The sequence below is a fragment of the Zonotrichia leucophrys genome, chromosome 22 (assembly GCF_028769735.1).
Source record: "Zonotrichia leucophrys gambelii isolate GWCS_2022_RI chromosome 22, RI_Zleu_2.0, whole genome shotgun sequence".
In the NCBI taxonomy this organism is placed as follows: Eukaryota; Metazoa; Chordata; class Aves; order Passeriformes; family Passerellidae; genus Zonotrichia; species Zonotrichia leucophrys.
In genome coordinates this window covers 4,226,739-4,252,188 of record NC_088191.1, presented here as the reverse complement: position 1 = coordinate 4,252,188, position 25,450 = coordinate 4,226,739, and the positions used below count along the sequence as shown (strand labels likewise).

At 42.2% G+C, this 25,450-nt stretch overlaps 1 protein-coding gene across 4 annotated transcripts; it reads right to left on the bottom strand.

Moving 5' to 3' along the window:
* Positions 1-20: 20 nt before the first annotated feature.
* Positions 21-25,140, bottom strand: R3HCC1 (R3H domain and coiled-coil containing 1). Of its 4 annotated transcripts, none has more exons than XM_064731231.1 (9): positions 25,085-25,140; positions 23,621-23,737; positions 22,096-22,233; positions 19,348-20,333; positions 18,986-19,302; positions 18,133-18,305; positions 15,444-15,514; positions 7,165-7,260; positions 21-1,936 (listed from the first exon to the last, which is right to left on the bottom strand). In XM_064731231.1, exons 2-9 carry the CDS (start codon positions 23,713-23,715, stop codon positions 1,788-1,790), a joined length of 2,025 nt encoding a protein of 674 aa, XP_064587301.1. In that variant the 5' UTR covers positions 23,716-23,737; positions 25,085-25,140; the 3' UTR covers positions 21-1,787. The 4 variants fall into 4 exon arrangements, with proteins under 4 accessions (XP_064587301.1, XP_064587300.1, XP_064587302.1 ...); XM_064731230.1 differs by having other exon boundaries at positions 18,986-19,362; positions 19,408-20,333; XM_064731232.1 differs by having other exon boundaries at positions 18,986-19,332; positions 19,408-20,333.
* Positions 25,141-25,450: the final 310 nt, after the last annotated feature.

Genomic DNA, 25,450 nt, shown 5'->3' with positions numbered 1-25,450 from the left:
GGAATTTCATATGGAATTTCACAGGGAATTTCATATGGAATTGCACAGGGAATTTCAATTTTATAAGGAATCTCACTGGGAACTTCAATTTCACAGGGAATTCCATATGGAATTTCACAAGGAATTTCAATTTTATAAGGAATTTCACAGGGAATTTCATATGGAATTTCACAGGGAATTTCAATTTCACAGAGAATTTAATCTGGAACTTCACAGGGAATTTCAATTTCACATGGAATTTCAATTTCCCAGGGAATCTCCCAGGGAATCAAAGCTCCCTGAAGCGACCCAGCACTCCTGACTGGATATTCCATATTTTTTTTTTCCCAAGGATGAATTATCCTTGTGCACCTCACCAGAGGGAATTTCTGCCTCTCCTCTGTTTGTTTGAGGACACACTTTGCTACAGAGCTCCAATAAAAACCTTTTCCCTGGAAAAAATAATATATATCCCTTCAGAAGCCCTTGCTGTATTTTCTCCTCACAATTCATGGAAGTTTTGGGGTTTTTTTTTTCCCCTCTATCAAAGTTCCCTCAGAATTTCAGCTGATTCCACAGGGAATTCCAAACTTCCCCCAAAACCTCACAGGGATGTTGTTGTGAGGCTTAAAAATGCAAAAATATTTGGAGTATTTGTCATTTCTCCAGAGGGTTTTAACCTCCTGGCAATGGGAAAATTCCAGTTTTCCCCCAGAATTCCAGCCTGGAGCAGGAGCAGAGCTTGGGATGGGAATGGAAGCTCATTTTAAACCCAGCACAGGCAAATCCTGGAATTTTTTTTTTCCCTAATGAGCAGATCCCAACTTTCCTCACCCACAGGGGAATTTCAGCCTCTTGAAACTCTGTAAATAAGGAAAAAAATAAATTCCCTAAAAAATTGGATTCACTGCCTGTCAGTTCTGGGATATCCCAACAGCAACATCACAACAAACTCAGAACAGATTCTCCAACTCCTGCCCTTGCTCGGAGCTGAACTTTGGCCCCAAAAAAAATCCCAATTTTCTTATTTATGGTTGGAAAACAGAGCAGGAATGAGGAATAAAGAACCCAACTCATCCCTGCTTTTTAAATTCCAGCACTTCCCAGGGGCTCCACAAAAACCCCAGCAAGGAAACACCCCCTGCTCTGCATGCATTGAATGGCACGGCCATGCTGATTTTACAGGATTTTTGGGGTTATTCCTAACATGGCCATGCTCATTTTTACAGGATTTTTGGGGTTATTCCTAACATGGCCATGCTCATCTGTACAGGGTTTTTGGGGTTATTCCTAACATGGCCATGCTCATTTTTACAGGGTTTTTGGGGTTATTCCTAACATGGCCATGCTCATCTTTACAGGATTTTTGGGGTTATTCCTAACATGGCCATGCTCATTTTTACAGGGTTTTTGGGGTTATTCCTAACATGGCCATGCCCATTTTTACAGGGTTTTTGGGGTTGGATTTTTGGGGTTATTCCTAACATGGCCATGCTCATTTTTACAGGGTTTTTGGGGTTATTCCTAACATGGCCATGCTCATCTTTACAGGATTTTTGGGGTTATTCCTAACATGGCCATGCTCATTTTTACAGGGTTTTTGGGGTTATTCCTAACATGGCCATGCTCATTTTACAGATTTTTGGGGTTATTCCTAACATGGCCATGCTCATCTTTACAGGGTTTTTGGGGTTGGGTTTTTGGGGTTATTCCTAACATGGCCATGCTGATCTTTCCAGGGTTTTTGGGGTTATTCCTAACATGGCCGTGCTCATCTTTCCAGGGTTTTTGGGGTTGGGATTTTGGGGTTATTCCTGCGGATCCGGGGGTTCCCGATGGGAATCCTCCATCCCTGCCGGCTCCTGCTGCCGCTGCCGCCAGCCCAGGGCGCGGCTCAGGAGCCTCCGGGCCACGGCCGTGTCCGTCTGCGGCCGCTCCTTCCCCAGCTGGAGCAGCTCTGGGCAAAAATAAAAATAAAATAAAAAATAAAAATAAAAATAAAAATGAATTTTACCCACCTGCAGAACAATCAGGGAGAAATTCGGGCGTAAATCCCCAAAAATCAGCTTTTTTTTCCCTGCTGTTTTGTGCCTTCGTCGACAAAATTTTTCCGTCTCGGTGAATAAATTGGATTTTTTTCAGGGTTATGGAGAATTTTTCAGAATATAGAATTGGGTTGGACATAAAATTTTTCCATCTCGGTGAATAAATTGGGTTTTTTCAGGATTATAGAGAATTTTTCAGAATTGGGTTGGACATAAAATTTTTCCATCTCTGTGAAAAAATTTGATTTTTTCAGGGTTATAGAGAGTTTTTCAGAATATAGAATTGGGGTGGACATAAAATTTTTCCATCTTGGTGAATAAATTTGATTTTTTTTCAGGATTATAGAGAGTTTTTCAGAATTGGGTTGGACATAAAATTTTTCCGTCTCGGTGAATAAATTGGATTTTTTCAGGGTTATGGAGAATTTTTCAGAATACAGAATTGGGTTGGACATAAAATCAAATTTATTCACCAAGACGGAAAAATTTTTTCAGGGTTATAGAGAATTTTTCAGAATATAGAATTGGGTTGGACATGGAAAAATTTTATCTCAGTGAAAAAATTGGATTTTTTCAGGATTATAGAGAGTTTTTCAGAATACAGAATTGGGTTGGACATATCTGTCTCGCTGAATAAATTTGATTTTTTTCACTATTATAGAGAATTTTTCAGAATTGGGTTGGACATAAAATTTTTCCATCTCAGTGAATAAACTGGATTTTTTTCAGGGTTATAGAGAATTTTTCAGAATATAGAATTGGGTTGGACAGAAAATTTTTCCGTCTCAGTGAATAAATTTGATTTTTTCAGAATATAGAATTGGGTTGGACATGGAAAAATTTTATCTCGGTGAAAAAATTTGATTTTTTCAGTATTATGGAGAATTTTTCAAAATATAGAATTGGCTTGGACATAAATTTTTTCCATCTTGGTGAATAAATTGGATTTTTTCAGGGTTACAGAGAATTTTTCAGAATACAGAATTGGGTTGGACATAAAATTTCTCTGTCTTGGTGAATAAATTGGATTTTTTCAGGATTACAGAGAATTTTTCAGAATACAGAATTGGGTTGGACATGGAAAAATTTTATCTCGGTGAAAAAATTTGATTTTTTCAGGATTATAGAGAATTTTTCAGAATATAGCATTGGGTTGGACATAAAATTTTTCCATCTCGGTGAATAAATTTGGTTTTTTCAGGGTTATAGAGAATTTTTCAGAATTGGGTTGGACATAAAATTTTTCTGTCTCAGTGAATAAACTGGATTTTTTTCAGGGTTATAGAGAATTTTTCAGAATATAGAATTGGGTTGGACATAAAATTTTTCCGTCTCGGTGACTAAATTTGGTTTTTTCAGGGTTACAGAGAATTTTTCAGAATACAGAATTGGGTTGGACATATCTGTCTCGCTGAATAAATTTGATTTTTTTCACTATTATAGAGAATTTTTCAGAATATAGCATTGGGTTGGACATAAAATTTTTCCGTCTCGGTGAATAAATTTTATTTTTTCAGGGTTATAGAGAATTTTTCAGAATATAGCATTGGGTTGGACATGGAAAAATTTTATCTCGGTGAAAAAATTTGATTTTTTCAGGATTATAGAGATAGAATTGGGTTGGACATAAAATTTTTCCATCTCGGTGAATAAATTTGATTTTTTTTCAGGATTATAGAGAGTTTTTCAGAATATAGAATTGGGTTGGACATAAAATTTTTCCATCTCGGTGAAAAAATTTGATTTTTTTCAGGATTTAGAGAGTTTTTCAGAATATAGAATTGGGTTGGATATGGAAAAATTTTATCTCGGTGAAAAAATTTGATTTTTTCAGGATTATAGAGAGTTTTCAGAATATAGCATTGGGTTGGACATGGAAAAATTTTATATCGGTGAAAAAATTTGATTTTTTCAGGATTATAGAGATAGAATTAGGTTGGACATAAAATTTTTCCGTCTCGGTGAATAAATTGGATTTTTTCAGGGTTATAGAGAATTTTTCAGAATTGGGTTGGACATAAAATTTTTCCTCTGCCAGGAATTATTCCTGGCAAAATTCCCAACATCCCACGCCTGGAAAAACCCAAGCCATTAATCCATTTATCCAATTGAAAATCCTCAAAACCAGCTGCCAAAATCCTTGCAAAATTTTAAAAATCTGCATTTTAAATTCAATCTAAATATTTCAGATAATTTTGGAAGCCCCTTGCTCAGTGCCCTCCATTTTTTGGATGGTTCCAATTCCATCTATAAGGAAATCCACCAAAAAGTCCACCATCATTTAAATTTGAGGATTAATTAATTAATCCTTTATCAATTAGAAGTTGTTATCTACACAGCAAGGGGGGGGGGGCTCTGGTTGTTTTTCCAGAAGTTTCATTCATTAAGGGGAAAAAAAATAATTTAAAATAAAATTTTAAAAGAGACACTGTCAGCTGATTAAAATCCAAATTTGTGTTTGGAAAAGAATCAATTGAAACTGGATACCAACAGAATTGTTATATTTAATTATTAATTAATTAAATAATTAATTAATAAAAAATAAAATTTTAAATAATAATAAATAAAAATTTAAAATAATTCTATTTGAATTTAACCTGCTTCAGAAGAGCGAATAAATGAAAAAAACAGATGAAGGGGAGATGCAAATAAACCAAATTTTTTTGGATCTTTCCTTTAAACCCAGCAGTGCTGAACCTCAGTTTGTCCCTGTGGCAGTGTCCCCTTTAAAGCAATAAAATTGAATTTATTGTGACTGCAGTGAGCTGGGAAAAGCCAGGAATTGTTGGTTCAGATCTCTGCTGCTGCTGAGCTTCGTGGCTTTGCTTTCCTGTGGCAACTGGAGCTGATCAATGTGATTGAAAGGCAATTAAATCAATAAATCAATCAATAATTAATCAATCAATCAATGTTCATGGCTCAGCTTCACCATTTCTCCTTCCTCAATAAAACGACGCCAACACCAGATTGGGTTTGTCTGCTTTGGGTTGCCAGGGGGGGAGAGGGAAGGGAAAATTCCTGAGGGAATTTGATGCTAAAAAAAAAAAAAAAATCCCAATTCCAGCTCAACCCTTTCTCCTTCCAGCTGCCCCAAATCGCAGCAAATTACACCCAAAATAAAAAAAATTAAATTAAATTTTAAATTACATCTGAATTCCAGCAAAAATTCCACACCCATAAAAAAACCAATCAGATCAATAATTAATGCTGAGTGTGGATTTGTCATGTGGAGCAGGGAGGGGTGGGAAATGCAAAGTGTGGGGTGGATTTAGGGAAATTTAGGAGAAATGGGGTGGGTTTAGGGAAATCAAAGAGAAATGGGGTGGATTTAGGGAATTCCAAGGGAATTGGGGTGGATTTAGGGAAATTTAGAAGTGGGGTGGATTTAGGGAATTCCAGGAGAAGAAATGGGGTGGATTTATGGAAATGCAGAAGGGGGGTGGATTTAGGGAATTCCAGATGGGGTGGGTTTAGAGAAATCCAAGAGAAATGGGGTGGATTTAGGGAATTCCAGGAGAGAAGGGGATGGATTTAGGGAAATTCAGAAGTGGGGTGGATTTAGGGAAATTTAGGAGAAATCTAGGGTTTAGAGGAATCCAGAAGTGTGGGATGGGTTTAGGGAATTCCAGGAGCAGGAGGGTGGATTTGGGGAAATTCAGGAGAATTGGGGTGGGTTCAGGGAATTCCAGGGGAACTGGGGTGGATTTAGGGAAATCCAGAATTGGGGTGAATTTGGGGAAATCCAGAAGAGGGGTAGGTGGAGAAGTGGGGTGGGTTTAGGGAATTCCAGGGGAATTGGGGTGGATTTAGGGAAATTTAGGAGAATTGGGGTGGGTTTAGGGAGATCCAGGGGAATTGGGGTGGATTTAGGGAAATTTAGAAGTGGGGTGGGTTTAGGGAATTCCAGAAGTGGGTTTAGGGAAATCCAAGAGAAATGGGGTGGATTTAGGGAATTCCAGGAGAAGTGTGGGATGGGTTTTGGGAAATCCAGGAGAGAAGGGGATGGATTTAGGGAAATGCAGAAGTGGGGTGGATTTAGGGAAATTCAGGAGAAATCTAGGGTTTAGAGGAATCCAGGAGAGGTGGGGTGGGTTCAGGGAATTACAGGAGAATTGGGGTGGATTTAGGGAAATTCAGGAAAAATGGGGTGGATTTGGGGAAATTCAGGAGAGAAGGGGATGGATTTAAGGAAATCCAGAAGAATTGGGGTGGATTTAGGGAAATTTAGAATTGGGGCGAATTTGGGGAAATGCAGAAGAGGGGTAGGTGGAGAAGTGGGGTGGGCTCAGGGAATTCCAGGGGAATTGGGGTGAATTTAGGGAAATTTAGAAGGGGGGTGGATTTAGGGAATTCCAGGAGAAGGGGGGTGGATTTAGGGAAATCAAAGAGAAATGGGGTGGATTTAGGGATATTCCAAGAGAAGTGGGGTGGATTTAGGGAAATCCAGGAGAAGCAGTGTGGTGGATATATGGAAATGCAGGAGAGGTGGGGTGGATTTAGAGAATTCCAGGGGAATTGGGGTGGGTTTAGGGAATTCCAGGAGATGGGTGGATTTAGGGAAATGCAGGAGAATTGGGGTGGATTTAGGGAAATCCAGAAGTGTGGGATGGGTTTAGGGAATTCCAGGAGCAGGAGGGTGGATTTGGGGAAATTCAGGAGAATTGGGGTGAGCTCAGGGAATTCCAGGGGAACTGGGGTGAATTTAGGGAATTCCAGGAGAGAACAGGGGTGGGCTCAGGGAATTCCAGGGGGGTTCAGGGGGTTCCAGGGGGGCTCAGGGGGTTCCAGGGGGGGCTCAGGGGGTTCCAGGGGGGCTCAGGGGATTCCAGGGGGGGTTCAGGGAATTGGGGTGGGCTCAGGGGATTCCAGGGGGGCTCAGGGCATTCCAGGGGGGCTCAGGGCATTCCAGGGGGGCTCAGGGGATTCCAGGGGGGCTCAGGGAATTGGGGTGGGCTCAGGGAATTCCAGGGGGCTCAGGGCATTCCAGGGGGGCTCAGGGAATTGGGGTGGGCTCAGGGCATTCCAGGGGGCTCAGGGCATTCCAGGGGGGTTCAGGGGGTTCCAGGGGGGTTCAGGGGGTTCCAGGGGGGTCAGGGCATCAGGGCTCAGGGGGTTCAGGGGGTTCAGGGCTGTGCCTCACTCGGTCTCTGCAGCGCCTTGACCTTGGCCTGTTTGCTGGCGTGGAGCAGGGGCCGGATCTTCAGGCAGGGGTAGCGGCGGCCCAGGGCCTGCGAGGCTGCAGGGACACAAAAGGGCCGGAATTAACCCCAAAATTCCCATCAGGCTGGGCTGGAACCCGGGGGAGACTCCTGGGCCTGCCCTGACCCCCAGGAGAATCTGCTTTAACCTTGGTCCGTGGAGAAACTGCCGAGAGTTTGGGATGAGCGGGAATGATGAGTGTGGGAGATGGACTGTGGTGGGGCTCAGCACAGGGGGAGAAACCTGGGGGTTCTAGCATGGAAAAGGAAGTTTAGCATGGAAAAAGAAATTTAGCATGGAAAGAAAGTGCAGTATGGAAAAAGTGCAGTATGGAAAATGTGCAGTATGGAACAAAAGCGTAGTATGGAAGAAAAAGTTTAGTGTGGAGGAAAAGAAAATTCAGTGTGGGGGAAAAATGTTTAGGATGGAGGAAAAAGAAGTTTAGTATGGAAAAAGAAGTTTAGCATGGAAAGAAAGTGCAGTATGGAAAATGTGCAGTATGGAAAAAGTGCAGTATGGAAAAAGTGCAGTATGGAAAAAGTGCAGTATGGAAGAAAAAGTTGATAGTGGAGGAAAAGAAAGTTTAATGTGGAAAAAAGTTTAGTATGGAGGAAAAAGTTTTAACATGGAGAAAAAACTTTAGGATGGAAGAAAAAGTTTAGGATGGAGGAAAAAGTTCAGTATGGAAAAAGTTTAGGATGGAGGAAAAAGTTCAGTATGGAAAAAGTTTAGGATGGAGGAAAAAGTTTAGTGTGGAGGAAAAAGCTCAATATGGAAGAAGTTTAATACGGAAGAAAAACTCAGTATAGAGGAAAAAGTGCAGTATGGAACAAAAGTGCAGTATGGAAGAAAAAGTTTAACATGGGAAAAAACCTTAGGATGGAATAAAACGTTTAGTATGGAGGAAGAAGTTTAGTGTGGAAGGAAAAGTTTAGTGTGGAGGAAAAGAAAATTCAGTGTGGGGGAAAAATGTTTAGGATGGAGGAAAAAGAAGTTTAGCATGGAAAGAAAGTGCAGTATGGAAAAAGTGCAGTATGGAACAAAAGTGCAGTATGGAAGAAAAAGTTTATAGTGGAGGAAAAGAAAGTTTAATGTGGAAAAAAGTTTAGTATGGAGGGAAAAGTTTTAACATGGAGAAAAAACTTTAGGATGGAAGAAAAAGTTTAGGATGGAGGGAAAAGTTCAGTATGGAAAAGGTTTAGTGTGGAGGAAAAAGCTCAATATGGAAGAAGTTTAATATGGAAGAAAAACTCAGTATAGAGGAAAAAGTGCAGTATGGAACAAAAGTGCAGTATGGAAGAAAAAGTTTAGCATGGGGGAAAAAGTTTAACATGGAAAAAAAAACTTTAGGATGGGAGAAAACGTTCAGTATGGAGGGAAAAGTTTAGTGTGGAAGGAAAAGAAAATTCAGTGTGGGGGAAAAAGTTTAGGATGGAGGAAAAAGAAGTTTAGCATGGAAAGAAAGTGCAGTATGGAAAAAGTGCAGTATGGAACAAAAGTGCAGTATGGAAGAAAAAGTTTATAGTGGAGGAAAAGAAAGTTTAATGTGGAAAAAAGTTTAGTATGGAGGGAAAAGTTTAGTGTGGAAGAAAAAGTTTAACATGGAGGAAAAAGTTTAGGATGGAGGAAAAAGTTTAGGATGGAGGAAAAAGCTCAATATGGAAGAAATTTAATATGGAAGAAAAACTCAGTATAGAGGAAAAAGTGCAGTATGGAACAAAAGTGCAGTATGGAAGAAAAAGTTTAACATGGAGGAAAAAGTTTAACATGGAAAAAAAAACTTTAGGATGGGAGAAAACGTTCAGTATGGAGGAAAAAGTTTAGTGTGGAAAAAAATTAAGTAGGGAAGAAGAAGTTTAGTACGGAGGAAAAACTTCTGAAGTGTGGAAGAAAAAGTTTAGGATGGAGGAAAAAGTTTAGGATGGAGGAAAAAGCTCAATATGGAAGAAATTTAATATGGAAGAAAAACTCAGTATAGAGGAAAAAGTGCAGTATGGAACAAAAGTGCAGTATGGAAGAAAAAGTTTAACATGGAAGAAAAAACCTTAGGATGGGAGAAAACGTTCAGTATGGAGGAAGAAGTTTAGTGTGGAAGGAAAAGTTTAATGTGGAAAGAAAAGAAAGTTCAGTGTGGGGGAAAAAGTTTAGGATGGAGGAAAAAGAAGTTTAGCATGGAAAGAAAGTGCAGTATGGAAAAAGTGCAGTATGGAACAAAAGTGCAGTATGGAAGAAAAAGTTTATAGTGGAGGAAAAGAAAGTTTAATGTGGAAAAAAGTTTAGGATGGAGGAAAAAGTTTTAACGTGGAGAAAAAACTTTAGGATGGAAGAAAAAGTTTAGGATGGAGGAAAAAGTTTAGGGTGGAGGAAAAATTTCAGTATGGAAAAAGTTTAGTGTGGAGGAAAAAGTTTTTAGTGTGGAAAAATAGTTCAGCATGAAAGAGAAAGTTTGGTATGGAGGAAAAATTTAATATGGAAAATAAAGTTTAGTATGGAAAAAGTTCAGTATGGAGGAAAAACTTCAGTATGGAAGAAAAAGTTTCATGTGGAAAATCAAGTTAATATGGAAGAAGAAGTTTAGGATGGAGGAAAAACTTTAGGGTGGAAAAAGTTTTTAGAATGGAAGAAAAAGTTTGGAATGGAGGAAAAAGTTTAGGGTGGAAAGGAATGTTTAACATGGAAAGAAAATTTTAGTAGGAAAAAAAAATTTCAGTATGGAAGAAAAAAGTTTAGCATGGAGAAAAAAGAAGTTTAGGATGGAGAAAGGAGTTTAATGTGGAAAAAAATTAAGTAGGGAAGAAGAAGTTTAGTATGGGGGAAAAAGTTCTGAAATATGGAAGAAAAAGTTTAGGATGGAGGGAAAAGTTTTAACATGGAGAAAAATGTTTAGGATGGAGGAAAAAGTTCAGTATGGAAGAAAAAGTTTGGGATGGAGGAAAAAATTCAGTATAGAAAAGGTTTAGGGTGGAGGAAAAAGCTCAGTATGGAAGAAGTTTAATATGGAAGAAAAATTCAGTATAAAGGAAAAAGTTCAGTATGGAAGAAAAAGTTTGGGATGGAAAGAAAAGTTTAGGATGGAGGAAAAAGTTTAATGTGGAAGAAAAAGTTTCGTGTGGAAAAAAATTTCAGTATGGAAAAAGTTTAGTGTGGAGGAAAAAGTTTAATATGGAAAATAAAGTTTAGTAGGGAGGAAAAAGTTGGGTGTGGAAAAAAGAGTTTGGTGTGGAAGGAAAAGTTTAGGGTGGAAAGAAAAGTTTAGTGTGGAGGAAAAAGTTTTTAGGATGGAAAAATAGTTCAGCATGAAAGAGAAAGTTTGGTATGGAGGAAAAATTTAATATGGAAAATAAAGTTTAGTATGGAAAAAGTTCAGTATGGAGGAAAAACTTCAGTATGGAAGAAAAAGTTTCATGTGGAAAATCAAGTTAATATGGAAGAAGAAGTTTAGGATGGAGGAAAAACTTTAGGGTGGAAAAAGTTTTTAGAATGGAAGAAAAAGTTTAGTAGGGAAGAAAAATTTCAGTATGGAAGAAAAAAGTTTAGCATGGAGGAAAAAGAAGTTTAGGATGGTGAAAAAAGTTTAATGTGGAAAAAAATTAAGTAGGGAAGAAGAAGTTTAGTATGGAGGAAAAAGTTTAAAATGGAGGGAAAAGTTCAGTATGGAAAAGGTTTAGTGTGGAGGAAAAAGCTCAATATGGAAGAAGTTTAATATGGAAGAAAAATTCAGTACAGAGGAAAAAGTTCAGTATGGAAGAAAAAGTTTGGGATGGAAAGAAAAGTTTAGGATGGAGGAAAAAGTTTCATGTGGAAAATCAAGTTAATATGGAAGAAGAAGTTTAGGATGGAGGAAAAACTTTAGGGTGGAAAAAGTTTTTAGAATGGAAGAAAAAGTTTAGGGTGGAAAGGAAAGTTTAACATGGAAAAAAAATGTTTAGTAGGGAAAAAAAAATTTCAGTATGGAAGAAAAAGTTTAGCATGGAGGAAAAAGAAGTTTAGGATGGAGAAAAAAGTTTAATGTGGAAAAAAATTAAGTAGGGAAGAAGAAGTTTAGTATGAGGGAAAAACTTCTGAAGTGTGGAAGAAAAAGTTTAGGATGGAGAGAAAAGTTCAGTATGGAAAAGGTTTAGGGTGGAGGAAAAAGCTCAATATGGAAGAAGTTTAATATGGAAGAAAAACTCAGTACAGAGGAAAAAGTTCAGTATGGAAGAAAAAGTCTGGGATGAAAAGAAAAGTTTAGGATGGAGGAAAAAGTTTAATGTGGAAGAAAAAGTTTCGTGTGGAAAAAAATTTCAGTATGGAAAAAGTTTAGTGTGGAGGAAAAAGTTTTGTATGGAAGAAAAATTCAGTATGAAGGGAAAAGTTGGGTGTGGAAAAAAGAGTTTGGTGTGGAAGGAAAAGTTTAGGGTGGAAAGAAAAGTTTAGTGTGGAGGAAAAAGTTTTTAGGATGGAAAAATAGTTCAGCATGAAAGAGAAAGTTTGGTATGGAGGAAAAATTTAATATGGAAAATAAAGTTTAATATGGAAAAACTTCAGTATGGAAGAAAAAGTTTCATGTGGAAAATCAAGTTAATATGGAAGAAGAAGTTTAGGATGGAGGAAAAACTTTGGGGTGGAAAAAGTTTTTAGATTGGAAGAAAAAGTTTAGTAGGGAAGAAAATTTTCAGTATGGAAGAAAAATGTTTAGGATGGAGGAAAAAGAAGTTTAATATGGAGAAAAAAGTTTAATGTGGAAAAAAATTAAGTAGGGAAGAAGAAGTTTAGTATGGAGGAAAAACTTCTGAAGTGTGGAAGAAAAAGTTTAGGATGGAGGGAAAAGTTCAGTATGGAAAAGGTTTAGGGTGGAGGAAAAAGCTCAATATGGAAGAAGTTTAATATGGAAGAAAAATTCAGTATAAAGGAAAAAGTTCAGTATGGAAGAAAAAGTTTGGGATGGAAAGAAAAGTTTAGGATGGAGGAAAAAGAAATTTAGGATGGAGGAAAAAGTTTAATGTGGAAGAAAAAGTTTAGTGTGGAAAAAAATGTCAGTATGGAAAAAGTTTAGTGTGGAGGAAAAAGTTTAATATGGAAAATAAAGTTTAGTAGGGAGGAAAAAGTTGGGTGTGGAAAAAAGAGTTTGGTGTGGAAGGAAAAGTTTAGGGTGGAAAGAAAAGTTTAGTGTGGAGGAAAAAGTTTTTAGTGTGGAAAAATAGTTCAGCATGAAAGTTTGGTATGGAGGAAAAATTTAATATGGAAAATAAAGTTTAATATGGAAAATAAAGTTTAGTATGGAAAAAGTTCAGTATGGAGGAAAAACTTCAGTATGGAAGAAAAAGTTTCATGTGGAAAATCAAGTTAATATGGAAGAAGAAGTTTAGGATGGAGGAAAAACTTTAGGGTGGAAAAAGTTTTTAGAATGGAAGAAAAAGTTTAGTAGGGAAGGAAAAGTTTAGGTGGAAAGGAAAGTTTAACATGGCAAAAAAAAGTTTAGTTGGGAAAAAAATTTCAGTATGGAAGAAAAAGTTTAGGATGGAGGAAAAAGAAGTTTAGGATGGAGAAAAAAGTTTAATGTGGAAAAAAATTAAGTAGGGAAGAAGAAGTTTAGTATGAGGGAAAAACTTCTGAAGTGTGGAAGAAAAAGTTTAGTGTGGAGGAAAAGAAAGTTTAATGTGGAAAAAGTGCAGTATGGAAGAAAAAGTTTAACATGGAGGAAAAAGTTTCGGATGGAGGAAAAAAGTTTAATGTGGAAAAAAATTAAGGAAGGAAGAAAAAGTTTAGTATGGAGGAAAAAATTCAGTATAGAAAAGGTTTAGGGTGGAGGAAAAAGCTCAGTATGGAAGAAGTTTAATATGGAAGAAAAATTCAGTATAAAGGAAAAAGTTCAGTATGTAAGAAAAAGTCTGGGATGGAAAGAAAAGTTTAGGATGGAGGAAAAAGAAATTTAGGATGGAGGAAAAGTTTAATGTGGAAGAAAGAGTTCAGTGTGGAAAAAATTTCAGTATGGAAAAAGTTTAGTGTGGAGGAAAAAGTTTTGTATGGAAGAAAAATTCAGTATGGAGGAAAAAGTAAGGTGTGGAAAAAAGAGTTTGGTGTGGAAGGAAAAGTTTAGGGTGGAAAGAAAAGTTTAGTGTGGAGGAAAAAGTTTTTAGGATGGAAAAATAGTTCAGCATGAAAGAGAAAGTTTGGTATGGAGGAAAAATTTAATATGGAAAATAAAGTTTAATATGGAAAATAAAGTTTAGTATGGAAAAAGTTCAGTATGGAGGAAAAACTTCAGTATGGAAGAAAAAGTTTGGGATGGAAAGAAAAGTTTAGGATGGAGGAAAAAGTTTAATGTGGAAGACAAAGTTTAGTGTGGAAAAAAATTTCAGTATGGAAAAAGTTTAGTGTGGAGGAAAAAGTTTTTAGGATGGAAAAATAGTTCAGTATGAAAGAGAAAGTTTAGTATGGAGGAAAAAATTTAATATGGAAAAAGTTCAGTATGGAGGAAAAACTTCGGTATGGAAGAAAAGGTTTCATGTGGAAAATCAAGTTAATATGGAAGAAGAAGTTTAGTATGAAGGAAAAACTTTAGGGTGGAAAAAGTTTTTAGAATGGAAGAAAAAGTTTAGGATGGAAAGAAAAGTTTAGGGTGGAAAGGAATGTTTAATATGGAAAGAAAATTTTAGTAGGAAAAAAAATTTTCAGTATGGAAGAAAAAAGTTTGGCATGGAGGAAAAAGAAGTTTAGGATGGAGAAAAAAGTTTAATGTGGAAAAAAATTAAGTAGGGAAGAAGAAGTTTAGTATGGAGGAAAAACTTCTGAAGTGTGGAAGAAAAAGTTTGGGATGGAGGGGAAAGTTTTGGGTTTTTGGAGCATTTGCTCAAAGCTTGGACTAAAGCAGCTGAAATCACGGTGGGAACAATTCCCCATCAGGAATAACCCCAAAAAATAGGAAAGAAATGTTATTTGAAAAGAATCCTGGCACTTTTCAGGGGAAATCCCAAATAAAAGAGCAGAACCTGTTGGGATGTGAGAGGAACCCCCAGGGCTGGCTCTGAGCTGCACTTTTGGGGTGTTTGTTCCCCCAAAAAATTGAATTTACCCAGATTTTTTGTGCCATCCCCCTCCCAATACCCTTGGGAGGTGATTGGAATTTTTTTCAAGTCATAAAAGACAAAAAAAATGGGAAAAAAAGGTGAAAAACCTCTTGATTATCATTATTATTATTAGTAATTTCTCAGAGTGCACACAGCTGCATCCAAGGCAATTAAAAAGCACTTTCCACATCCCAGCCCAGAAATTCCAGCTTCCCAAAACCCAGGAGCATGGAAAGGAACAGGAAAAAAGAAATAGAATAAAATGGAAGAAAATAAAATGGAATAAAATAAAATAACATATAAAATAATATATATAAAATAAGTAAAATAAAAAAAACAAAAATAAAACAAAATAAAATAAATAAAAATATAAGTATAAGTACAAGTATAAGTATAAATGAAAATGAAAATAGAATAAACCAAAATATAAACTCAAATAAAATAAAAAATAAAATAGAATTAAAATTAAAATTTAAATTAAATTAAAATAAAATATTAAATAAAATAAAAATTAAAATAAAAATATAATAAAACAAAATATAAACTAGAATAAAATAAAAATAAAATTAAAATACAATTAAAAATAAATTAAAGTTAAACTAAAATAAAATTTAAATTAAAACAAATTTAAAATAAAATAAAATTTAAAATAAAATTTAAAATAAAATTTAAAATAAAATAAAATTAAACATAAAATAAAATTTAAAATAAAATAAAATTTAAAATAAAATAAAATTAAAAATAAAAATAAAAATAAAATTAAAAATAATATTAAAAATAAAATAAAATTAAATTAAATTAAAAATTAAAATAAATTTAAAATAAAATTGAATTTAAAATAAAATTGAATTTAAAATAAAATAAAATTTAAAATAAAATAAAATTAAAAATAAAATAAAATTTAAAATAAAATAAAATTAAAAATAAAATTAAAAAATAAAATTAAATTAAATTAAATTAAATTAAAAAATTTAAAATAAATTAAAATAAAATGAATTAAAAATAAAAATAAAAATAAAAATAAAAATATAAAAATAAATTAAAAATAAAAATAAAAATAAAATAAATAAAATAAAATTTAAAATAAAATTTAAAATAAAATTTAAAATAAAATAAAATAAAATCAATCCCACTGCACTGGGGCTCTGGTGCCTCAATCCCACCCCAGTACCTGTGGAGGGGCTGGAGAAGATTCCCAGGGCGTGCGTGTCATCCACCCACTGGATTTTGAAGCCACTTTCACTGCAAAAAAAAAAGAATAATTTGAATTAATGTCAAGAAAACCAAAGCCCCAACAAAACCCAGCAGCCCCAGGAGGGTTCTCAGGGATTTCTGGAGTTTCCCAAAGCATTATTCCCATTTTCAATGGGGGAAAGGGCAGGAAAAGGAGGAAAAATGACATTAAATGTGCCCTTTTTGAGGCCACAATGTGAAATTACCCCAAATTCTCCTTTTCCTCTCAAACCCAACCTCAGTTTCAGGGATTGGCTTCCAGCACCAAAATATTGACATTTCTGAAGTGTTTCCCAGGCATAAAAATGAAAACCAATGGATTTATGAAGTGACTTTGGGGTGAAATCTCATAAAGAGTCAGTGGAAAATGGGAATTTGAGAGCAGGAATTCAAAAATAATCCAATCCTTTTCTAGCTCTGCTTCACTCCCAGACAATGGAAAAAGAAATTTGAGCAAGCACACACAATGCAGGAAGAATTATTTAAATATTATTAAAATATAAATTTAAATCATTAAATAAAAATGATATAAATTTATATCTTTCAGTTTTAAAGAATAATTTAAATATAATTTTAAAATGTAATTGATTTGGTTTACTTGATCTGTGGAAGGAATTTTCACATGTAATCCAGGAATTATCCCAAGAGAGGAACTCAGCTCTGCCCTCACTGAAGAATTATTTAAAGCTGGGCTTTAAACCAAGATTAAACTGCAGGAAAAGCCTTTGAGGCAAAGAATGAGGGGAAGGTGAAACTAAAATTCAGAATTTGGGGGTACAGCTGGGCTTTAAACCAGGCCTAAGCTACAGGAATAGCTCCTTTGAGGCACACAATGAGGGGAAGGTGAAACTAAAATTCAGAATTTGGGTGCTAGAGCCATGGAACTGCAGGAAAAGCCTTTGAGGCACACAATGAGAGGAAGGTGAAACTAAAATCCAGAATCTTATTGCCAGAAATGTGGAGCAAAGCTGGGCTGTAAACCAGGCCTAAACTGCAAGAAAAGCCTTTGAGGAACACAGAGGGGAAGGTGAAACTAAAATTCAGAATTTTGTTGCCAGAAATGTGGAATAAAGCTGGGCTTTAAACTGCAGGAAAAGCTGCTTTAAGGCCCACACAAAGAATGGAAGGTGAAACTAAAATCCAGAATTGGGGTGCCAGAGGTGTGGAGCAAAGCTGGGCTTTAAACTGCAGGGAAAGCTCCTTTGAGGCACACAAAGAGGGGAAGATGAAACTAAAATTCAGAATTTGGGAGTAAAGCTGTGCTTTAAACCAGGCCTAAACTGCAGGAAAAGCCTTTGAGGCACACAATGAGGGGAAGGTGTAATTAAAATCCAGAATTTGGGTGCCACAGCCCTGGAGTAAAATTGGGCTTTAAACCAGGCCTAAACTGCAGGGAAAGCTCCTTTGAATCACACAAAGAGGGGAAGATGAAACTAAAATTCAGAATTTGGGAGTAAAGCTGTGCTTTAAACCAGGCCTAAACTGCAGGGAAAGCTCCTTTGAGGCACACAATGAGGGGAAGGTGAAACTAAAATTCAGAATTTTGTTGCCAGAAATGTGGAATAAAGCTGGGCTTTAAACTGCAGGAAAAGCTCCTTTAAGGCACACAATGAGGGGAAGGTAAAACTAAAATTCAGAATTTGGGTGCCAGAGCCACAGAGTAAAGCTGGGCTTTAAACCAGGCCTAAGCTACAGGAAAAGCCTTTGAGGCACACAATGAGAGGAAGGTGAAACTAAAATCCAGAATTTTGTTGCCAGAAATGTGGAGCAAAGCTGGGCTTTAAACCAGGCCTAAGCTGCAGGAAAAGCCCCTTTGAATCACACAAAGAGGGGAAGGTGAAACTAAAATTCAGAATTTGGGTGCTAGAGCCACAGAGTAAAGCTGGGCTTTAAACCAGGCCTAAACTGCAGGGAAAGCTCCTTTGAGGAACACAATGAGGGGCAGGTAAAACTAAAATTCAGAATTTGGCAGTAGAACTGTGCTTTAAACCAGGCCTAAACTGCAGGGAAAGCTCCTTTGAGGAACACAATGAGGGGAAGGTGAAACTAAAATTCAGAATTTGGGTGCTAGAGCCATGGAGCAAAGCTGGGCTTTAAACCAGGCCTAAGCTACAGGAAAAGCCCTTGTGGCACACAGAGAGGGAAAGGTGAAACTAAAATTCAGAATTTGGGTGCCAGATGTGTGGAATAAAGCTGGGCTTTAAACCAGGCCTAAACTGCAAGAAAAGGGTTTGAGGCACACAATGAGGGGAAGGTGTAACTAAAATTCAGAATTTGGGTGCCAGAGCCACAGAGTAAAGCTGGGCTTTAAACCAGGCCTAAACTGCAGGAAAAGCCCCTTTGAATCACACAAAGAGGGGAAGGTGAAACTAAAATTCAGAATTTGGGAGTAAAGCTGTGCTTTAAACCAGGCCTAAACTGCAGGGAAAGCTCCTTTGAATCACACAAAGAGGGGAAGATGAAACTAAAATTCAGAATTTGGGAGTAAAGCTGTGCTTTAAACCAGGCCTAACCTGCAGGGAAAGCTCCTTTGAGGAACACAGTGAGGGGAAGGTGAAACCAAAACTCAGAATTTTGGTGCCAAACCCCGCTCCCCGCCCTGCCCAGGCCCCTGGGCTGTCACTCACTGGAAATCCGAGAACATTCCCAGCAGATCCTCGGTTTTCAGGGTGGAGGGGAAGTCGTAGATCTCGGTGACGTGGGCCAGGTCCCCCTCGCTGACCTGCGCCTCGCCATAGCCGGGGTAATCCACAGAGATCCTCTCGATGCTGATGTCCTTCACTGACAGGTTCCCAACGATCTGGGGGGATCCAGACAAGGATTAAATACAAAACAATGAGCCAGGATCGAGTTTCACCCCCGTGAGCTGCTTTGAGTGGGGTCTCACAAGCTCTCAGAGGTTTATTTCATATTTGAGCTAACTCAGCTACCTTGGCATAAAATAAGCAGGATGGCTTCTGTGGCAGTGTTGGGAACAAAAAGATTTAATAAGAGGCAAAATAACAAAACTCTTTACAAAGAAAAACTGATTTAGGTGAAAGAGGTTCTTGCTCCTGGTTAAACACCCTCACAAAAAGTGATTCGTTTCTTTGTTCTCTTCTTTTTCTAGTAAATTGCTGAGGTGGAACTTTTTGGCTTTGTTCAATTGGTTATCCTTAAGTTTGAGGTGAAGTCCCCCAGGTCTATGAAATGCCTTTTTTACCTAATTGAGAAGATAAACTTCTGGGCTTCTTTCCTTTTTGAGGAGACAAAAGCTAGTTTTGTCACTCAAAAACAAAAAGCAAAAATCAAAAACAAAAAGCAAATAAAAACAAGAACAAACCAAAAACAAAAATCAAAAAGCAAAACCAAAAATCACATTTTTCACCCCCTCAGAGCCCAATCCTCACCTCAGCCACTCCATCCCGCACCACCAGGACATGGGATCCCCTCCCAGGAGCACCTCCTTCCCCTTTTTTCCCAGATTTTGCCCCAAATCACCTCAGCCAGGAGCTCTGCCGTGCAGTCATCCTCAGGGCTGCTCTGCCTCGTCCCCTCTCTGTCCCCTGCAGCCAAATCCAGGCCCCTCCTCATTGCCTCGGCCACACCGCAGCCTTCCTTGTCCTCTTCTTCCTCCTTCCCCAGGATCCGCCCTGGATCTCCCTCATGGAGCAGCTCAGGGGCAGCCAGAGCCTCGGCTGGGCCTTCCAGAACCTTCTGCAGGGGCTCCTGCTCCACCTGCCCAGCGCTGGGGCTGGGAACAGCCTGGATTCCCTGGGAATGCCGGGACTGCTGATCTGCCACAGTGTCTGTCACACCTGGGGCTGTCACACCTGGGGCTGTCACACCTGGATCTGTCACACCTGGATCTGTCACACCTGGGGCTGTCACACCTGGATCTGTCACACCTGGATCTGTCACACCTGGGGCTGTCCTGCTGTCACCGTGGTTCTCCAAAGGGACACAGCTCCTCCCACACTCCGACCCTCTGGAATCCAGGCTGGATTGCTTCTCCTTCTCCAGCTGGGCCTGGAATTCTCTGCCTTCTGCAATGGCGGTGCTGCCATGGCTTGGTTCCTCCTCCCCTGCCTCAGGTGAGTGAGTGTTGTGCTCTGCAATGGCGGTGCTGCCATGGCCCAACTCTTCCTCTCCTGCCTCAGGTGAGGGTTTGTTGTGCTCACAAATGGCGGTGCTGCCATGGCTTGGTTCTCCCTCTGCCTCGGCAGGGTGTTTGCTGTGTTCTGCAGTGATGGTGCTGCCATGGCTTGGTTCCTCCTCTGCCTCGGCAGGGTGTTTGCTGTGTTCTGCAATGGCGGTGCTGCCATGGCTTGGTTCCTCCTCTGCCTCAGGAGGGTGTTTGTGGTGTGCAGAACTCGGGGAATGGGAACAGTCCTCACCCCGGCCTTCCCGCTCGCAGCAATGGCCGCCATTCCCCAAGGACGGCACCTTCTCACCCCGCAGGGGATGCTCAGCGCCGCCTCTTCCAGGGACACTCTCTTCCTTCCCAGGGCTGCCCCCAGCCCTGCCCAGCTCCTGCTGCTCCCGGCTGGCATTCCTGGCTCCGTTTTCCCCTCCTGCCGCCGCCTCATCCCCGGGGCTCTCCCGCTCCCTCCAATTCGCCTTTCTCCGGCCCCCTCGGGGCACGAACGGCTCTCGCTCTGGTTTCCTCCGGGGCGGCCGGGAGATCCTGCCCGAGCCCACGGTGGCGCGGGCGCCGTCCCCGTGCGTGTCCCCGGCGTGGCGCGGCCCCCGCGCCCCCCGCGCCCCCCGGCCCCAGGGCTGCGCCGGGCGCTGCGCTCGGCCTGCGGGGGGACCCGGCTTGGGGTCACTGCAGGGCTCGCTGGGAAGCCTGGGAAGGAGGGGATGGGGAGAGGGGAGCAGGGGAAACACAGGGGAAAAGCATCAAAAAGGGAATTCCCAAAAGGAAAAATTCCCAAAGGGAAAATCCAGCTGTTCCTTGGGGTCTGGGGGGTGCCATTGGTAATGGAGAACCTGAATGGGACACAGTGCTGGAGCCACTCTGGAGCCAGGCTGAGAGAGCTGGGAATGCTCCAGGAGAGCTCAGAGCCCCTTCCAGAGCCTAAAGGGGCTCCAGGAGAGCTGGAGAGGGACTGGGAAGGAGGGGATGGGGAGAGGGGAGCAGGGGAAACACAGGGGAAGAGGAAAAGAAACATCAAATTCCCAAAAAATCCCGCTGTTCTTGGGGTCTGGGGGGTGCCATTGGTAATGGAGAACCTGAATGGGACACGGTGACTTTGTGCCTGATCCAAGGGCTGGAGACCTGGGAATGCTCCAGGAGAGCTCAGAGCCCTTTCCAGTGTCTAAAGGGGATCCAGGCAGAGCTCAGAGCCCCTTGCAAGGCCTGAAGGGGATCCAGGACAGCTGGACAGGGACTGGGGACAAAGTAAAAGCATCAAATTCCCAAAAGTGGGAAAATCCCACTGTTCCTTGGGGTCTGGGGGGGTGCCATTGGTAATGGGGAACCTGAATGGGACACGGTGACTTTGTGCCTGATCCAAGGGCTGGAGACACTTTAGAGCCAGCTGAGAGAGCTGGGAATGCTCCAGGAGAGCTCAGAGCCCATTCAGGGCCTGAAGGGGATGCAGGAGAGCTGGAGAGGGACTGGGGACAAGGGATGGTGAGAGGGGAGCACGGGAAGCACAGGGGAAAAGCATCAAAAAGGGAATTCCCAAAAGGAAAAATTCCCAAAGGGAAAATCCCGCTGTTCCTTGGGGTCTGGGGGGTGCCATTGGTAATGGGGAACCTGAATGGGACACGGTGACTTTGTGCCTGATCCAAGGGCTGGAGACCTGGGAATGCTCCAGGGAGAGCTCAGAGCCCCTTCCCAAGCCTAAAGGGGCTCCAGGAGAGCTGGAGAGGGACTGGGAAGGAGAGGATGGTGAAAGGAAAGCAGGGAAAACATGGGGAAAGGAAGAGAAGCATCAAATTGCCAAAAAATCCCACTGTTCTTGCGGTCTGGGGGGTGCCATTGGTAATGGAGAACCTGAACGGGACACGGTGCTGGAGCCAGGCTGAGAGAGCTGGGAATGCTCCAGGAGAGCTCAGAGCCCCTTGCAGGGCCTGAAGGAGCTCCAGGAGAGCTGGAGAGGGACTGGGGACAAAGTAAAAGCATCAAATTCCCAAAAGTGGGAAAATCCCACTGTTCCTTGGGGTCTGGGAGGTGCCATTGGTAATGGGGAACCTGAATGGGACACGGTGACTTTGTGCCTGATCCAAGGGCTGGAGACCTGGGAATGCTCCAGGAGAGCTCAGAGCCCCTTCCAGAGCCTAAAGGGGCTCCAGGAGAGCTGGAGAGGGACTGGGGACAAGGATGGAGGGACAGGACACAGGGAATGGCACTGCCAAAGGGCAGGGATGGATGGTTTTGGGAGGGCTGAGGGGCTGGGATGGGATTCCCAGAGCAGCTGTGGCTGTCTCTGGATCCCTGGAATGCCCAAGGCCAGGTTGGACATTGGGGCTTGGAGCACCTGGGACAGTGGGGGTGTCCCCAGAAGGTGACAATGGTGGCACTGGGATGAGTTTCGGGTCCCTCCCAAACCATTGCAGGGTTTTGGTCGTTGCCAGCCCTGACCCAGGGGATGACAGCTCACCTGACAGCAGAGTGACAAATGACTGTCCTCCTCCTCCAGCCCTCTCCCACCGAGAAGCTGCTCAGCAATTCCATGTTCTCCACGGTCCTGTGGATCAGGTACCTGAGGCGGCTGGACAGGGGTGGGAACAGCAGCACCCTGCAAGCAGAGAGGGCTCAGGGCATCAGGAACGTGCAGGGAGGGATGGGGATGGTGGAAACATTCAATAAACTCATCCCTGAGGCATCCCCAGCACGGGGTTTAAATCAGAAAAAAGGCAAGCAGGACTTGGGGGTATTAAAGGCACAAATGACTCGTCAGATTTGCAGCCAGACACATTTTACACATTAAATGGAGTGGGGGGAATGCCTGACCCAGTCCCTTGGCCTGGACTCTCATTCCTGCTGTATCCATAAGGGAAAGGCTGGGAAGCACCAGCAGAAAGCTGCTACTGATCCCCTCCCTCCCAGGCTGAGTCTAACTTCATTTCTCTCTCCACAATACCTTATTCTTCAAAATTTCTAAATCAATATTTATCCCAAAAATTAGATACAAATATATATTATACAAACCTTCCTTATATACAAATATATACTATATATATAGTATATAATTAGCATATATATAGCATATATTTAGTATAAATGCTATATATATACTATATATATACTATATATATACTACATATAGTATATATAGTATATATAGTATATATAGCATATATAGCATATACAGCATATATATATATGCAAATATATATACAAATATATATACATATATATACATTCTTTATATACAAATATATACTATATAAACCTTTATATAGTATGTAACTACATATATATATAGTTATATACTATATATAACTCTTTACATACAAATATATACTATAAATATATAAACCTCCTATCAAACTTTATAAATTATAAATTTATAAATATATAAACCTTCCATCTAACTTTATAAATTTATAAATATACCAGCCTTCTATCAAACTTTACAAATTATAAATTTATAAATATACCAACCTTCTATCAAACTTTGCAAATTATAAATTTATAAATATATAAACTTTCTGTCAAACTTTAAAATTCCTCCACAAATCCATTTCCCACCTGGAAACCAGGAATAAAGCAAGAATGGATAAATAAACTCCACGTTCAATGTCACTGCTGCCACCTGGTTTGTCCCCAAGCCTTTGACAATGGCACAGGGAATTTCTTTGCCAAACATTTTATTAAAAAAAAAGCACTGAAACAAATATTTAAGGTCAGGAGAAGCTGGCAGGGAGCTCAGCTCAGCTCCTGTCCAGCACCCTGGGCTTGGCCACCCCGAGGGCTCCAAAGGTCTCTGGGTTGGGAACAGCTCCAGGTGAACCCAGGACGAGCAGAAAGCCACCGAAGGCCACAAAGCCCGGCCTGAAGGTGTGACCAGGGGAGGGGACCCCACAGCCAGACCCCAAATGCTGCAGCTTTCACCCCACAAAAGCGATGGCAAGCACGAGCCCAAGGTGCCCAGGTGTCCCCGGGGACAGTCAGGGACCCACCGGTGGTGCTGGCCCTGCTCCATGAAGTGCTCCAGCTCCTCCACGATCCTGCCCACGAACTCATCCTCGCTGGGCGACAGGAAAACGCCATCCATGGGGCACAGAGCCAGGGACAGCCTGCTGGGGGACAGGGACACAATGGAGGGACAGGGACACACATGGAGGGACAGGGACAGCCTGCTGGGGGACAGGGACACAATGGAGGGACAGGGACACACATGGAGGGACAGGGACACACCTGGAGGGACAGGGACACACTGGAGGGACAGGGACAGCCTGCCGGGGGACAGGGACACATGGAGGGAGGGACAGGGACACACCTGGAGGGACAGGGACACAATGGAGGGACAGGGACACACATGGAGGGACAGGGACACACATGGAGGGACAGGGACAGCCTGCCGGGGGACAGGGACACATGGAGGGAGAGACAGGAGCACATGGAGGGACAGGGACACACCTGAGGGACAGGGACACGTGGGGAAGACGTGGAGGGACAGGGACACAATGGAGGGACAGGGCACAATGGAGAACAGGGACAGGGAGGATAGGGACCACCTGCGGGACAGGGACAACATTGGGGGGAAGGGACACACCTGGGGGATAGGGACACCTGAGGACAGGGACACCAGGAAGGGACAGGGAGGACCCTGGAGGGACAGGGAGGCACCTGGAGGGAGAGACAGGGACACACCTGGAAGGACAGGGACACATGGAGGGACAGGGATAGACACACCTAGGGCACGTGAGGGCATGGGGATGGGACACACTGAAGACAGGCCACCGGGAGGGGGCACTGGAGGGGGACAGGGACACACTGGAGGACAGGGTACATGGAGGGAGGGACACGTGGCACATGGGACGGGGGCATATGGGGCGGGACAGGGACACACGTGGAGGGCAGGGCACACAGGGACAGGACACTGCGCGGGACAGACCATGATGGAGGAAGACACACGAGAGGGGCACAGAGGAGGGCGGACACACCTGGAGGGACAGGGACACACCTGGAGGGAGGGACGCACGTGGAGGGACACGAGCACATGGAGGAAGGGACAGCCGCCAACCCCCGCCCGTGGGTGCCCAAATCTCACCCGCCCCTGTGCTGGCTCCGTCTGCACCCCCGCTATCTCCAAAATCCCAGGGCACCCCAAAATCCCCCAGCCCCGGGCACCCCAAAATCCCCCAGCCCTGTGCACCCCCAGCCTCTCTGCCCTCCGTTATCCCCCTATCCCGGACACCCCCATGCCGCTCTCCGCATCCGCCTGCCCCCCCATGTCCCAGCGCCACGTGCTGCCTCCCGTCCCCACCACCATCATCACCATCATCATCACCCTCACCCCGACCCCTCCATCGCCCCCATCCCCGCTCCCGGCCCCCCCGCGCCCCCGCCCCGCACCCTCGGTGTCCTCCCGGTGTCCCCCCGGCTGCGGCCGCCCCGGCCGGGTCCCCCCGCGCCCTCACCGCCAGGCCCGGCCGAGCAGCGGATGCCGGAGCGGCGCCTGCGCCCGGCTCTGGCTCCTCCCGCCCGGCTCTGGCTCCTCCCGCCCGATCTGGGCTCCTCCCGCTCTGCCCCGGCTCCTTCCACCCCATCCCGGCTCCTCCCACCCCATCCCGGCTCCTCCCACTCCATCCCGGCTCCTCCCACTCCATCCCGTTCCTCCCGCTCCATCCCGCTCCTCCCGCCCGGCTCTGGCTCCTCCCGCTCTGCCCCGGCTCCTTCCACCCCATCCCGGCTCCTCCCACCCCATCCCGGCTCCTCCCCCTCCATCCCGGCTCTCCCCCCGCTCTGGCTCCTCCCGCTCGGCTCTGGCTCCTCCCACTCCATCC